The following is a 17,563-nucleotide window of genomic DNA, read 5'->3' as shown; positions in this document are numbered from 1 at the left end:
AGTATTCTTTTAAGGGATCATCTTTGTGAATTTGAACATTGATTTTGAAGAGTGCCTGATGTAGACAGTTATCATTTTAGCTGCAAATAAAAAAAAGGAAAAAAAAACTCTGGTAGATTTTCTTTATATTAAATCTTTACATTCTATCTGCATCTTTATATGCAGCATTTATTTACATTAAATCATCTTTTAAATGTCTTGATTCTCAATATAATTCCACTAGTAGATAAACACAATCTTTTTTTTTAAACAAGTCTGAAATTAGGTTGCCTGAAGCAACCCTATGATTAAAGCAAAAATAAGATAAAAATCTCCATTTTGCTGTCTTTACCTTTGCCTTTATGTTAGCAATACTAATGAACTTCACTATGTTTAGGGTGAAAAATTGATTTGAACCTTTCTGCAGTTACTGCTGTGCTTTTTTTCCTCCTTCTCTCCCTAAGGATTTGTGCAGTTTAATTTGGCATTGATTCTTTAATGATTACAGTAGCTATAGTAGAGAGACTGGTGTTTATCTTCATCATGCCCTGTAGATAGCACATTACATTTATTTTTATACATAACTGTAGTTCCATAATTTAGATAAGATACTCTAGCCAGTGGTTGACAGCCATCTTACTGCCTTTATTGATTTTATATTTTGATCTTGAAATGCATATATGAATTCTTGCCATTCGCTGTGTTAAGATATCTAACTCAAAAGTCATGCTAGTGTTGCTTTAAAACCAATGCTGAAGTGCTGGCTTCCACATGCTGAAAGGAGACCAAATATTAAGTAGAACTTTTGGTGATTGTTAATTTAACTGTCTTCAGGCTGTTCATAGTACTGTGTGAAGATGTCAATCAGCATTTTGAATATGCCACGTGCGATGCTTTAAGAACTAGCTAATGCTTCAGATATCATTTTGTAGCAATAAAATAATTATCTGTCCTTTCTTTGTGATGATTCTCTTAGAACTGTAACATGGTAATAATCTTAGAACAATACCTCAAGGGAGGGTGAAGTTCAGTTTTACTATTAGTTGAGATTATTTCTTTTGATGTCTTCTTTTAAATAATATTAGCAATCAGCTTCATTGCCACATCTTTAAACACCTTAATCAGTGAAATGTATGGAACAATCAGAAGTTGAGTATTTTGGAAGTCTTTAAGGAATATACAGATACTTTACATTATGGCGAATTGCTTACTGTCTTAAACCTTTAGGGCTGCTGTAACAAAATACCTTAGACTACATGGATAGTAAGCAACAGAAATTTATTTCTCATGATTCTGGAGGTTAGGAAGTTCAGGATCAAGTCCCTGGCAGGTCTGGTTTAGGGTGAGGGCTGATTCCTGATTTATAGACAGCAGGCTTCCCGTCTCTGTGACTACTGGGGCTCCCTTATAAGGGAACTATTATCATTTGTGAGGAGTCCATCCTCATGGCCTAAGCACCTCTGAAGCACTCCACCTCCTAAAGTCATCCGATTGGGGATGTGATGATTAAGTTTCAACAAATGAATTTTGACCAGACAGAAACATTGTCCATGGCATTAAAAAAAAAAAAAATTAGTATAGGTTGAAGAGTAACAATTCTAAAAGAATGTATGTCACAGATTACTTTATCTTCTGATTATTAATTCATGGTAACATATCTGACTACATGGTACTAATAGATGGACTATGTTAAGTAAGTTGACCAAGTAAATAAAAAGTTAGTTTCTTTGACTCTTTGTTCTGACTTGGTAACATATTTCAGTTTATTTTGGAATCAGAATAAAGAGTCTCAACTCATCTCATGCTTTATATACAGCCTGAGGTTTTATTGCCGTGAGTTTTCTCACAGTATGTTAAAAATGGTGTGTTTTCTGGAAATGTAATGAGAATTAATTAGTCTTTATGAAATGAATGGAGGCATAATTGGATATAAGGTCCATGATCCATCCAAATAAAACTGAAGTGTGAATAGTAATATGGCTCTGCCTACATGTTCAGGAACTTTAAGAAATTAGGCAAACCAGTGAAAATCTCACTAATTCCCTTACTTCTGCTATTCCTGATTAACTCTATGCTGTTTTCCATGTACTCCTTAATCTTGCCTTCATTTCTATATTTTCCAGTCATGTATTTTATTTTCAGTATTGATTTCAAACTCATTTTCCAAAGAGTCTTTTGTTTTTAGTTTCTTTTCTTTCCTCTTCTTTCTTTACAAAATCTGTATATATAAATGAAGTCAGAAAGTTAATGATGACACATTAAACCTAGGATATTAATAATTTGAGGTTTAGGATAGCGTAAACATCTGACAAAATGTATAGTACCTGTATCCTTCTAAGAAGGAAGAGTTCTCTAGGTGTATGAGAAGCTGAAGGTATTAAGGCAAGTGTGTATGTATATGTGTGTGTATAAATGTTTTAGGCCCAAACCCTAAATGTGTGGTTTAAGTATCCTGCTTTTTGTTTATTTCGTCGTTTCAAGTTTTTATTTAAATTCTAGTTGGTCAACATATAGGGTAATACTGGTTTCAGGAGTAGAATTTAGTGATTCATCACTTGCATGTAACACCCAGTGCTCATCACAAGTGTCTTCCTTAATACCCATTACTCGTTTAAGTGCCCTGCTTGTATACGTAATATGCTATTTTCAAATAGTATACTTTTTATAAGAGATGTGACATTAACAAAAATTTGATAATAAATTGTCCAGTTTAACTTGTCTATGTGAAAGCACTAAATCAGCTTTTTAGAACGTACTATATACTTTTTATTATTATTTCAAATGTAAAGCACCCCCACCTAAATAGAAGCAATAATAAATTCTTGGCAGAGTTCCCTACAGACTTATATATAGATTATTATTGTAGAGAACTCTAAAGTAAGAATAAATTAGCTAGTCATTTAAGAAAATTATACATACACACACATTTCTTTTAAGTTTTCCAGTTAACTAGGTGGATAATTTGAAAACAGCAGCACACATTTCTTTTTTTTTTTTTTTTTTTTTTTCCTTTTTGGGTTCTAGAGTCATGTGCTTCACCAAATTCTATTGCCTTTCCTTTGCAGTGTCTTAATATTTATACTTTCTTTTTATCCCACTAAGTAGACCTTTATAGACGATCTTACTCACCAATCATTTTAGAATATACTAATAGTCCTTTACATGGTTCTTTTGTCTTGATTCGCTTTCTTTTCCAAGTTATATAATTGTTACCTAGTTTTATCTTCCCATATGCCATCACGCTGTGATAAGAAAAAAAAAAAAACATGAATTAGCCTTGCATTCGGGATGCTGCGATTCTCTGACATCTTAATTTCATGGAAAGAAAAATTAAATAGAGTTGATTTCAGTTAACTTATATGAATTGATTTCAGTTCACGTATATGTGCTAACTACATACATTCATGCAGACAACTCTCGTGAAGATTCTGAACTCATGTTGTCATGTGGAAAATGACAATTTATGTATTATTTTCCTGATGTGATTAAATCAGATGGGCCAGTAAATAAGTAAACTGTGAGGTGCTGCATATAGATTATGTCTTAATTATTTTTCTTTTTTACACATCTCTTCCATTCCAGCCACACTTACCTACACATTGGTTGTCGCCCCCACTGAGTATCTTGTCCTGGTTTCTGCAGTTATGTGACTTCAACACATCCTGTGAAGCCTAGGCCAGCCCAGTCCCCTTCCCACCTTCAGTTTCTCCAGTGCCCACTTTGCCCTTTGTGTCTTTGTCACTCATACATAATTATCTGCTCTAACTTGAAGAGTATAGATTTATTTTGTATCTAGATGAATCTCCACTGCCTGGCACAGAGTTCTCCATGTTTTCACTATGAAAAAGTATTTATGAATTATTTGTTTATTTATAGCTCTTTCATCAAACCTGATTTTGTATTCTTAATTTCTGTTTTAACTTCCAAAATTTTCCAGACTATTTTGGGTAGAGACCTTTAATTTTTCATGATTGATTTTCCTTTCAGTGTTTTAAGAGGTTAGTCCCATGTGAGTAGACCAAATTTCATCTATATCATTTGTAAAGAGGGAGACTATCTCCTTACTGTGTGTAGATTGCCAAGTGATTCATCTATTATATACGAATCCAAAGGGAACCTGGCCTTTTTTCTGGTCATTGATCTCACAAGGACAGCCAGGTTTGGGGCTCACCTATTATCCACCGGACTCCAGAAATTATTTTGGTTTCAGTTGAAAAGGAAAAAAATAAGAGGGTAGTGTAGCTTAAAGAAGAACAAATTTTGGTTAGTAACAAGGAAGGCTTTGGTAAATATAGTTTCTGTCCTAAATATGAGCAACAGAGAGAGCTACCTACCTATGCTGAAGAGTTTCAGAAGAAACTGAAATCTACTCATAGTGATAACACTGATATGCTAAGGAAATGTTTGTGTTCTTAAGTAATCCAAAATGTGTGCACAAATAAGTATTTTTGACTTTGTTGTACCATGCATTTACCTAAATTAATTTCTTATGGAACTTTTATACTTTTTAAGAAATTTCATTATTAGCAGAACAGACTTTTCCCAAAATATGTATTTTAAAAATTCTCTTTAAGGCAATCCTCCTCCTAAAAGCAGGCAAGCAATGCATTTATTTTTATATGAAAATATATAATAGCAGCACAAATACATGCAAAGTATATGTATATAACATATTACCTTTTAACACCAAGGGCCCTGTGGAAAGTATCTATATCATCATTGGGGTGGTCAGTACTTAGCTCTATATGTTTGTTAAATTTAAACCTATACTGTAAATGGGTTCATTTTAACATATATAAATTTAACTTAATAAAAAGTTCATTAAACTAAATCAAAACCCCTAAAGTCTTATAAGTTAAACCTAAAGCAGACACTATTCAAATGTGAAGCAACATGTAAATACAGATCTAAGACTGGTTCCATCATCACCCTGGAGGAACCTCACTGGATGCTATTTGAAGTTGGGAGTCATGATGATATTAACATTATTAGATATCAGGTGATGAAACAGACACTCTTTTAGACACTCCATACATATTATCTTACCCAATGATGTAGCTGTTATTGTTATTATTCATATTTTATATTTGAGAAAGATGAGACTAAAAGAGCTTAATTTTTTTGCCCAAAGTCAACATCTGAGTGGTGGAGCTGAGAATCATACCCAAAAATTTAGTATTGCCATCTATGCTTTTAAAATAGTGCACTATATTGCATCCATAGATTTATTATTCCCTCAAAATAATATAAATATATATATGTATGTTACATTTTAAAGATTTTTTGTATTTATTTGAGAGACAGAGAGACACGAGCAAGGGGTGAAGAGGGAGAGGGAGTGAGAAAATCCCAAGCAGACTCCATGCTGAGAATTGAACCCATTTCAGGGCTTGATCTCACAACCCTGAGCCAAAACCAAGAGTCAGATACTTAACCAACTGCACCATTCAGGCACTCCAGCCACCAAAATTATAATTTTAAAGTATTATATGATACTAAATAATTCTGTAACCTCATATCCAACCTAATATTTCACAACAGAAAAGGATATTGCATTTTTTTCTCTTTTCTCATGTCATATTAGTTTCTTTAATTCAAAACTGTATGAATATACATTCTTAATACTTTGCTGGGAGGCCCTACTTATATATATAGCTATGGAGAAAAGTGTTCATAGGGGGTTGTGTTTGTGGTTGTTGAATTTACTGTATTTTAATACTCAGCCTCCAAATGCAGTTATATCACATTCTTCACTAAAATCACTTGTCTTATTATTAATATATCAAAGATGTGATTTTACATAAGGGGTTAGTGTAATTTTAGGGTATGTTCATTTTTAGACAGGCCTTTTGAAGATCAAAATTCCAAGCTATTTTGATTTGTGTACGTAGCAAATAAGGTAGTTGCCACTTCTGATATGCGGATTGTACCTTAAAATCATGCTATGATACTAGCCATTCACCATATAAAGTCACATAATTGTCCTTAACTAATAAAATTTGGTTTTATGAATATACTAAAACATTCTTGAAGTTTGAAATATCTGCTTGTTAATATACCTGGCAGGAGTTCAACCAGTTATAATAAATATTTTTCCTTCCAGGTTTATTTTCTTATGATTATTGCATTGGTTTTATATTGTTTTTTTAAAAGATGTTTTTTTTTTTTTGAGAGAGAGAGAGAGAGCGCACACACACGAGTGGGATGAAAGGGCGGAGGGAGAGAATCTCAAGCAGACTCCCTGCTGAGCACAGAGCTGGACATAGGGCTCCATCTCACTACCCATGAGATCATGACCTGAGCTGAAATCACAAGTCAGAGGCTTCACCAACTGAGCCACTGAGGCAACCCTATTTCACTGATTTTAAAAGAAGAATGCACATATTTGATACAGGCCTTTATTTTATTGATGGCTACTGGCAGCTAGTAAGTTATTGAATTATTAAAAAAATTGTTAGAATATAACCAACCATAGATATGAAAATCTTAGTTTCAATAATTATCCTTTAAGTACCATTTACCTACTATAATAATTCTAAATGTTCAAATAATAAGCAAATTATAAACAGCTTCTAGATTCATATTTGCTTTTATTTACATCAAAAGCTGAGGCAAAACTACTCAGGTACATATAAAGAATACAAGATCTATGGGCAGCCCAGGTGGCTCAGTGGTTTGGTGCCACCTTCGGCCCAGGGTGTGATCCTGGAGACCCAGGATCGGGTCCCACGTTGGGCTCCCTGCATGGAGCCTGTTTCTCCTTCTGCCTGTGTCTCTGCTTCTGTCTGTCTCTCTCTCTCTCTAATGAATAAATAAGTAAAATCTTAAAAAAATAGAATACAAGATCTAGGGTTTATCTCAAAACAGGGACTCTGATGTCTAGTTAGATGCACATAATAATCAAACGTTAGAGTGAGGAGGAATATGAAACTATCCCTAGGCAAACAGAAGCCAAGATGACAGGGTGACTGTTATATGGAAACCCAGTCAAGCAGAAGTTACTAGGATGCAGTGTATTTGTACATTTTCTCTGGAAGAACTAATCATCTATATATCACTGAAAAATGTGACTATAAGCAAACACTAATGGATTACTCTGAGAAGGAGCCTTTTTATGTAGTAACAACTACATAGTATGGATTGAAGAGTGGAACTGTTCAACTAGGTTTGTGATTATCTGAAATCTAATCTACCTTCTACTCTCATTTGACACTTAAAACAGATAATACATGGAAGATAATGTTGTGGACATATGATGTCATTTATGAGTTCTATACCAGGGTAAGGAGGGTTACAAAGGCATTGGCTCCAAGACAAGGAAAAAGGATAACAAATATGAACCTACAGTAGCAAGGGTATTTCTCTGTAGGCAAGGTTCTAGCCCAGACAAGAGTGGTTTGCAGAATTCTTAAAGAGAAGAAATAATCCTCAAATATCTTATATGTCCAGTGATTGTAGGTGTCTGGCAGGAGGATTAGGAGGCTCTGCTAAAGGAAGACTTGGCAATTAACTGTACAGTGATGAGTAATAAAGTAAGGACAGCTCAGCTCAACTGGACAAATTGATAATAGCTTTGTGTAGATAAACCTACAGAATCAATTAGGTCATCCTTTCTCCAGCTGGCACTCTGAGTGTCACAAAATGACTGATAGAACTTTCTTTTTCTTTGGAGACAAATTACTTTTTTTTATTGTGCTAGATTTATTTATGTATTTTTGAGTAAGTGAACACATGTTTATCTACCTCCTATCTCCTAAATCTAACTTAAATGCCATGTCTTTAGTGTAAGTTTGGTTGGTTCTCTGAAGCAAAACTGATTGGTCTTCCACCTGAATTCCTGTAGTTTTTTTCTGCCATCTGTGAAAGTCATCATCTACAAGGCACTATTTTATATTTCTTCGGTCCTTCATGACTCATACAGCATGCTTTGTTCAAAATAGAACATCTACAAAAAATTTTAATGTGTTTATAAATTGATATAAAATATCCTCAAATTGTTTATCTACTTGAATAAAGAGAGAATATTTAGTTTTGTCTTCTGTTCTATCTTCAAAGTAGCATGGTTGGCTCATTATAAGCTGTCTGTTAATATTTAGTTAGAGAATGAATAACCATAAAATTTTCTAGACCTGATGAAATCACTAAATTGGTGAGAAAATAGAAACATTTATCTGGCATTGCCTAAATGATAGAGAAAACCAATGAATTATTTGCTAATTATGTCTGATTGAAAATGCAATTTCAAAATTAATAAATACTATATTTGTTCAAAATGTATAGCCTAAGATATATTCAGTGTAATTTGTGTTTTATCATCTTGAAAAATGATATTTCAAATGCATTTGACATGTAATTTTTCACAAAATATTTTTAATACTGTATTTATCTCAATATAGATAAAGACTATCTATAGTCAATTATTTGCTAACTATTAACAAATAATTTGCTATTTATTTTTTCTTCCAGATAAAGCCTATCTGTCACTGGCTGGGTGTAATGCAAGGAAGGGACAAAGATGAAATGGAAACATGTTCCTTTTTTGGTCATAATATCACTCCTCAGCTTGTCCAAAGATCACCTGTTCCTGGCGCAGCTTATTCCCGGTAAGTGCCATGCATTTGTTTTATCAAATCATGACCACTGCACTTTCTTTTGCTTTAAATTTGTTTTTCACTGTATGTCTTTAAGTCAAATTTGTTCATTTGCTTTCAAACTTGTAAGTCTGTGTGAATGGTTTCTTAAGTGTGTATGCTGATATGTTTCAGGGATCAAATATGCTTGAATACAGAGCACTTTATTAATTCCCTAGAGAAAGTGAGGAACTTGACAAATATTCACTATAACTGAAACATGTAAAGAGTTGTTATATTAACTTAGTGAATTGGAGTGGTAGAACAATTATAGCAGGGGAGAAATGTGTGACACAAAAAGAAAAGCAGTTACAACTCAAGTTAGTACTGTAGAAAAGGACCATCAAAACAAGTGAAGTATTAAAACCTGAAAAGCCTTTAGAGGAGTGACATGTTAATTAACAGGCTGAACAATGTCAGAATAAAAAAAGCAACATGCTGCCATAGTTACTATTGTTTTCCGTGAAGTTAGAAACTGGTTTCCTTGAAGTCATAATTTTATTAATGATGCTAGAATAACATAGCGGCAAAAAGCTTTACTTAACCTCTTTTATGGGAAATTAACTAAACCCAATGCTATGGTACAGGAAAATAGAAAAAATATCGATCCAAGAATGAAAAGATGTCAACTTTCCTCTAGTTAAATCTATGGGAATGAATTGTAGTTCATTTAGATAGGTTTAATTGGTCATCATAATTTAGACAAGTTATTCATAAAGGAGTGGCATATGGTGTTTCATTAAATTAAACCTTGAAGTTTGATTTTTATTTATTTTACTGTCATATTTCAGTATCCGGCAACTATATATAATTATCATTTGTATCCACACATGAAACGGAATTCTTAAATCATCTATGGGCTTAACTTTTTTTCCCTTGCTGGGTTAAAATGGATACGTTGACTTGGCAGGGAAGGGAGTTGTGAAAAAACAAATGGAATTATATCTGTTAAAATCATTTCCATAAGGTGAAAGTGTACAGAAAATTTAGTCTGGTGTAGCAAAGTACATTTAGCTACTTTGTACTTAATACAATACTGAAATTACTAAAGTTTTTTTTTTTTAATCTGTTGCTACAGTCCCTTCTCTTGCCAGAACTCTGTTGAGTATTGATTAAAATTAGTGAATGGACCAAATGTCAAAGATTGACAATATGAAAAATATGCATTTTAAAAAAATGCAAATTAAGTACAAAATAACCCGTTTTTCAAATTGTTAGGGTAAAGAGGGCATTTGTATGAAAATGTTTTGAAAACCAGACTGTTGACACATACAGGTAGAGATACAGCTTAAGTATTCTTAAACTGTTTATCTGGCCAGCCAGTACCTGTTGCAGGTCAACAAATTTAATCCGTGATCTAGTTATCCAGTAGGTGGTCAGATCTCAAAATGAGCAGGAGTGTCTTGAATCATCTTTACCTAGATACCTGGAAGAAAGAATACATCCATTAATGTATGTGGTGGAAAGAAGTAAGGTTTATGTATGAAATATAAAGTTACCTTTCCATTCAAGAGGATATTGTATCATTCCAAAGTAGACCAATCAACGTAAACTTTTAGGCCTAAAATTTGTCAAGACTCTGCAATTACTATCCTATAGCTAAGCATTTTTAAAACTAAAAGAGAGCTTAAAATAAATGAATTTATTGCTTCATACAATATATAGATTGGTTTCAGAGGTGATCAGTGATCAATTTGTTAATAATACGTCATACAGATTAGTAACTCAGGGCCTGTTTTGGAACAACACCTTAAAAAGAAATACGAGCATTGAAAAGGGGTTGCATAAAATTATCCATCTTGCTCTGTACCACAGATTTCAAGAATTATTTCAAAGTAATTTACCTGCCAGAGGAAATACACTGTTAGCATTTCAAAAGGAACACCTGCAGAGGGGAAGCCATTTTCATAACTCCTGCCCCCAGGATGGTTGGTTTCAGGCTAAGGAGATTATAAACCTCCTGAAAGGAGTTGTCAGCCTCAGGTTCGCCCCCCTCCCCTTCACAGTCATCTTAGAATGAACTGAGGCCCTGATTCCTTTTGCTGTTGTGCTTTTAGCTTTCTCATGTTTAGTAGAGGCCTGGACCTGGAGTGAGGCTAGTGGAGTTTAGAGTGAGCAGAGATGAGAAGATCCATCTCAGTGATTTTTGAAGAAACAGTTTCTCATTCACCTGATTTACTTTCACTACTCACCTTGACGAAAGAATATTCTCCTTCACAAGAAATTGATTTCAAAGGCAGATAGATGAAAAAACGTTAATAAGTTTCTGAAAAACTGAGAAGTAAGCAGTCTCTAGAACTTAACTTGATGACTTACCACATGAACAGAAGTGTGTACAGGGACAGGTGTACATAGCCTCAGGGCACAAAGTAAAAAACAATGTAAATAACCATCATAATGCAAATTATTTTATTACCACAATAATAAAGAGGTGTTTGGTAAAGCTGTGACTTAGTTACTTGGTGTAATTAAATATTAAAATATTATTTGAATATAATGCTTGGCTTGATGGATTACCCAGCTCTCGTGTTGTTGTTTTTTTAAAATTTTCTTTTTTGTCTCTCTAGATAATGCTTTTTAAAAACTGCTTATGTTTTATCATATTTACATTTTTGTGTATTTACAATATTGTATGGGAAGTGGTTGTTGTGTCAGCTAGGTGCCTAGAAATTACTTACACATTTTAAATCAAGAAATACTTTTGCTTGAAAGTAAATCAATTTTTTTTTAGTAAATCAATTTGAAAAGAAAGTAATTAAAAGGTGGATTCTAGGAATGATTAGGCCACTCTAATAACTTCCAGAGGTTGCCCTTCATTGCATGTAGAGCCTCTGAAAACCCGCCCCTGAATGAAAACCACTGCTAGATGTTTCTCTTGTCAATTTACCTCATCTCTTATTTACATATAAAGAATTCTTAAGCCAACAGTAGTTATCTCCTATATAGGCTATAGAAATAGCCTGCTGTATCTGGGCTATGCCACATCTTTATTTAATGTCTCCTACAAAAAATCTGACAGATTCCCATCTTTACATTTTAAACATCCACCTCTGATTGCAACAGATGTCAGAAGACAATGAAAGACAGATGCTAAATGATATGTTTTAAAAGTCTACATTTCGCATATAGTGGGTTGAATTGAAACTTTGAAGAACACCAAGGTTAAAAATAAAAAACGACGATGTTGAATTCTGGGTGTGTATTGAAAGATTTTAAGTGGAAATATATGAGGAGGAGAAAACACACACAAGGTTGTATTTCTATTTGAATAAATCCGACAGCCCACTTTCAAGTTAAACGTGATTTATTTTTTCCTCCCTCTTCTCTACACGTGCAGCAGCATTTTCCCTCATTAAAGATGCAGGTGCTGACAGGGTTATTTCCTTTGCCCTGCCTCATGTCAACAAGGCTTGAATGTGAAATTGTCTGAAATGATTTACTGCTTCCCCTCCCCACCTACCCATCCACCATCACTTCAGTACCTTGCTGTTTTACCCAGAGGAAGGTAATTGCAAGGAGCTACGTATTATTTGGATTTGAATCATCTATAGAGAAATTATAAATTTTAAAGAAAGAATTCTTCATATAAAATCTAGACGTAATATATATAATTATATACATAACGATTCCCATATATACTTATTTTTGTGTTTTATTTTTCACATGCCCAACAGGTTTTTAAATAGATTTGAGGAATTATTTCAGATCTTAAAACTCTTCTTTGAAATGTAAAAAAATAAAATAGAAAGTGTATTTCTGAAACGGAAATGTGATAGAATCTTCAAACGATTCCTTTGGAGTATACTATTTAATTAATAATGTTGCATGTACACATCCTCCAAAGATTTTTATCTACAAGCATGATTTTTCCAATGGTTGTTATTAGTTTCTAGAGCACAGTATCCATGGGCAGTGATAAGGAAAATACATATGATTTTTCAGTCTATAAAGATTACTTGTTCATAGGCAGTTTGATTTTTTTTTAAGTTGGATTGACTATTCAGAAATTAATTAATTTTAAAAACTTAAAAAGTCTCTTCTATTAGAATATAGCATTTAAACTACAAAGTACTTTAACAGGTTACTTAGCTCTTTCAACTATACATTAATAGAGGTGTTACTATAAACAAAAGTAAAAAAAATGTGTATATAAAAGAGTAAATAAAAGTGATATGACTTTATATGTTACTTGACAAATCTGTGTGATTATAGAATTATTTCTTAATGTATTTCCCATAGATTATTTTTTCAGAAGCACTTTAAATGTTTAGTGAAAGTAAAGTTTTCTAGGCCTCTGGCAGAATCACTGAAACAGAGCCTGGATCTGTAGCCTCAAAACCTGAAGTTTTATAAATACCCCAAATAAATCTCTAATGCACAGAAAATTTGAGAAACACTGCTTTTGACAAAATTTAAGTTGCTAAATAGTTGAGTACATTAAAAAAAGTTTAATTCTCTGAGGAAGGTGTCTCATGAGAGAGGGATAAAAGTATTTGAAGATAATTCTTTTCGATATTTTAAGGATTTGGGGGAGCATATTTGAGACCATTGTTGGTTTCCTTTTTTACCTCTGTTTCTTGCTATTTTTATTTCATAGTAATATTTAGAGATTCGGAAATATGATTGTTCACACTGGAGGAAGGTATTATACTAATAGGTCAGTGAAAATTAACCTATGTAATTTAAAATTATAAAATACATTTAGTTTTGCCTAATTAGTACAAATTCTCCTAAATTTTGACCATGCCTTAATGAAATGTTTATTCAGACATTAAGTGTCTGGGCGTTTGTGTCCAAATTAGAATAATAATTAATGATGCACATTTTCTGTAACTAATGGGAGCCCAATCCCTAAATATGTTTGTAGCAGGACAATAACTACAGATGCAATTGAGGGAGAACAGACCTGTAATCAAGGATGAGATCCTACAATAAGATCTTTGCCAAATGCCCTTCAGGCAACTTGAAAACCTCACAGAATTCACAGAGCAGACCAACAAAATAAGAATCTATTGGAAAGCTAACACCTGTTAAGCACTTACTGTAAGCTACGTACTTTAGTTTTACAAGTTTTGGAGAGGGATGAGTGGGAGAGAAAATCCCAGGCTCATGCCAGGAGACAGAGTTATGAAGATCAGAAGAAGGACTCTGGTATGATTTGGTTGAAAGGAAAAGTGTATATTAAGGGATGTTTGGAGATGAGTCCAGAGAGATTGAAGTTCAAATCTTGAGGAGCCTTTATACTACACCAAGAAGCTTTAAATGTAAAAATGTAAATGTAGAAAAAAAATTGTCTTTCTGGAGGAGATAAAATAATGAAAATCTATTATTAATCTAATTTGCTAGTTATAAGAAGCTATCGTTATGATAGAATACAGGAAAACACTCCTAGAATTTTTCAAAGCTATTATCAATACCAAAAAGAGTAGTATGTAGAAATTATTCATTCAATGTTCATTGATAAATGGATAAGTAATTGTAGGAAGAGATTACAGGAAAAAAAAGGCAGAATCCTGGGTAGAGATCAGGCAACAGAGAAGGAAATGAAATTTGCAAAACATCTGGATAGAGAGTCAGAAAAACGGGATGGCGGGAAGGGAAGGGAAGAGAAGAGTCAAGAATTGACCCTAAGATTTATTGTTGGAAGATGGTCAAATGAAAGTGTTATTAATGAAATTGAGGTGGACATAGAGTGCTACACTATGATTTGATTTAATGCATATTTATTGTTAAATGATTTACAATATAGAATTATTTTAAGAGATCAAGTAAAAAATATATGAGTGTGGTAGTATACTTCCATTTGGTCTCTGAACTGCAAATTGCTTTGTCATTTTTTTTTGGACTTAAGCTCAAAATGGTTATCTATAATGCTATTAAGAGTCACTCATCATACACACACACCCATATGTGTGTATGTATATATGCATATATATGAATGTATATCTATTTATGAGTATATAAACATATATACATATATATGAATGAATGTATATAGGTATTATTGGCTATTGTCTCTTGTGTATATATTAACACTACTAGAATTTTTCTGGACAATTTGCCAAGTTAAATTTAGCACTCAGAAGATGAATAGGAGTACTATAACCAAACTGTAGAGTACATGGTTATTAAAAAATCTGGTATATAACATTTATTCTCTCAGTGTCATTGTGTTTATCGGGATTTTCCTTTATATTACTATTGACAAAAACACATTTTTAAAATTCTTTGATTGTTAAATCAGTTGACATTGTGATGTAACCTTGTTTTTTATTCGAAGTTTTTGTGTGTTTGTGGGTCTTAAATAGGATTAGAAAATCTATGGCTAGGTGTGTCGGGTCTTGAAAGGGAACAAATATTTAAAAAAAAATAAAATGCATTCCTTACTTTCTAGAGACCACCACTCAGTAGAAGATGAGATCTTAATAACTGGAGAAATTGCCAGCTGTACTCAATTCCATGGCTCTTTATTAGCCTTGGACTACTAGTGTGAGGTTTTATCTAATTGTTTAAGTAGATGGAGGCAAACTAACAGACACAGTCAGTGACAAGACACTCAATGAAGAAACTCCTATTTGTAATCTAGCTGTAGAGCCCATGACTACTCTGCTTTGATGGCGCGGCCTTTGTGATTAACCTGGCTTGCAAAACCTCATGTGCCACACTATCCACCTAATTAAGCCATCCTAATGCATTGCAGCAAACAGAGTGCCTCATATGGGCTGGTATAAATAATTTTTGCTCCTCTATTGCTTGGTTAATAGAAAGAGGCACTATTCTAGATTATGAGTGATAGAGGCTATATGGTACAGCTTTTGTAATTGTGCCTGAGGCTAGAGAAAGCCTTTTGTAAAAAATTCTGTTTGCCTGAGAGGCTGTCATTACTTCATTCAAATCTTTACCCTAGATTTCCTAGTGAGCTTTCATTTATTCTTTCTCTTTACTTGTGGATTTCTTCTGTCTACAGAAGAAATGTGCCTGTGTCCTTTGTTGTATAAACAGACCCAGCCTCTGCCATGTTTTCACATGGGAGAATGGCTTTGAAAATAATTTCTTACATTTAAATAACTAATAAGCAAAATGAGTATTTTGAACTATTAAAATACAAAGAAAATGTAAATACTTCAACATGAAAAGTTGAATGCATGTGAGAACCTTGAAAGCATAAAAACTGAACTTCTCTCCAAAAAAAATCCACTGTGTAAATTTTGAAAAAGGAGATATGACAATATATATATATACATGAATTTGTGTCATGATATGCATCTTATGTGTGCATACATAAGCATATATAACACTTGTATGTAAATACATAAATTTAAATATGTATTTATATATGTGTATACAAAAGTATTTGTGTGTATTCTAAATTATTCATATAGGTCTGATTAATATATACAGACTGACATAGAGGTTAATTTTTTAATCCTCATAAAAGATAAGAATTATGATTTTTTCCCATCGATATCAACAGTCATTCTCTAGTTAGAATACTATATATATAGTATACTATATATATATACTATAGTATAATACTATATATATATACTATGTAAATATATAGATGACTGAATTCCTTGCATATGAAAATCATTCTACAGAAATATATAATTTATCATTTTTCTATGGAAATGGACCTTCACTTTTATTTTAATGTTTACTCTGTAGAGTTCCATTGCATGACATGGAATTGAATTAGAGGCATGATCCTGGTATAACTCTTACTATAAGCTGAGGGTAGGTGCTCAGAATCCTGTGCTGCCATCCTTGTTGATATGTCATTGCCTACTGGGTTGTAGATTTTCCTTGGAACCTGTGACAGTAGTAAATTCTTATCTCTTCCATTGTACATATATTTTTTATTTTCTTGGATTCTTATTTTCTAATATGATGAGAAAATTGTGGTTTTTAAATAGTTGTAGAATAAAAAGTGTTTTATAGCTGATTTCCTGTTCTTTAATAAACTGAATGTCACCAACACTAAGGTGACAATGATCGTAAGATATGCCATTATGTATGGCTAAGGAAAAATATAACTAGAACTTAAGCCTTGAGCAATGTCTTAAGTATAGTTTTGTGTGGTGCATTAATAAGACCAGCCTCTTAATGCTTTAAAGTTCTTTTTTCCATCCCTCCTAGAGGAACAATATCTTTTGCATTTAATTTGGTGGGTGAAAGCAATCTTTTTGAAATTTCTCAGAAAGTAGACATATTATATTTAGACATATTGTATCCTCATTTCTCTAGTAGCTTAATTTTTGCTTCACAAAAAAAGATGTAGATCTGCAAGGATTCCTCCAACAATAAATATTTCCTTTAATAATATCAAATCTATTTCTGAAATTTTGTTTCTAAGCTTCAAGTAACAGTTATAGTTACTGACAATGGTCAATTATAGAGTACTTGTGGAAGACATTTAAAATGATAATTAAACTCAACTTGTGTATCCCCCATAATGCATGTAACTCAATCGAAGTGACAACAGTACAAACAGTTATCACCAAGTAATCACATCATGGGCAATGACAGTCACATCAAAACTGCTGTCTGGCTCATAACGATTGTAAGATGCCATGAACTATAAGAATTCAGAGTCAGAATATGGGAGAAAAAGTATCTTTGAATCAATGAAATAGGATATATGGAAAGAAATTGAGCCTGACAGATTCCTCATGTTCCTCAAAGCTATTTTATGTAAAGGCACCAATATTCACTGGCAACCAATCTTCTTAATAGATCATTATTTTAAAGCCACACACTTGGTGAGTGAGAAGAAATAAGTAAGAATACAAATGCAATTAAAATATATCCATTTAAAGGCTCATTTCTTTCCTCCTGGTAGAAGTGTCTTTCTTAGGTTTAGAAATCTTTTAACAGAAAACTCAGCATGTATACCTGGGTCTTACTACCACTAAGATAGCAGAAATTCCTAACCAGTATGCACAGTGCTGAAA

The 17,563-nt window shown here is 32.9% G+C and overlaps 1 protein-coding gene across 1 annotated transcript in view; it reads left to right on the top strand.

Moving 5' to 3' along the window:
- ROBO1 (roundabout guidance receptor 1) overlaps positions 1 to 17,563 on the top strand; it is a 1,146,492-nt gene that overhangs the window by 146,516 nt on the left and 982,413 nt on the right. Inside the window, exon 2 of the mRNA XM_041735102.1 lies at positions 8,446 to 8,582. Coding sequence (XP_041591036.1) covers positions 8,495 to 8,582 — 88 coding nt within the window. The 5' untranslated portion in view covers positions 8,446 to 8,494. The remainder of the gene's footprint in view (positions 1 to 8,445; positions 8,583 to 17,563) is intronic.

Source organism: Vulpes lagopus, chromosome 20, assembly GCF_018345385.1.
Source record: "Vulpes lagopus strain Blue_001 chromosome 20, ASM1834538v1, whole genome shotgun sequence".
Taxonomy (NCBI): Eukaryota; Metazoa; Chordata; class Mammalia; order Carnivora; family Canidae; genus Vulpes; species Vulpes lagopus.
This window is presented reverse-complemented; position numbering and strand designations above follow the sequence as displayed.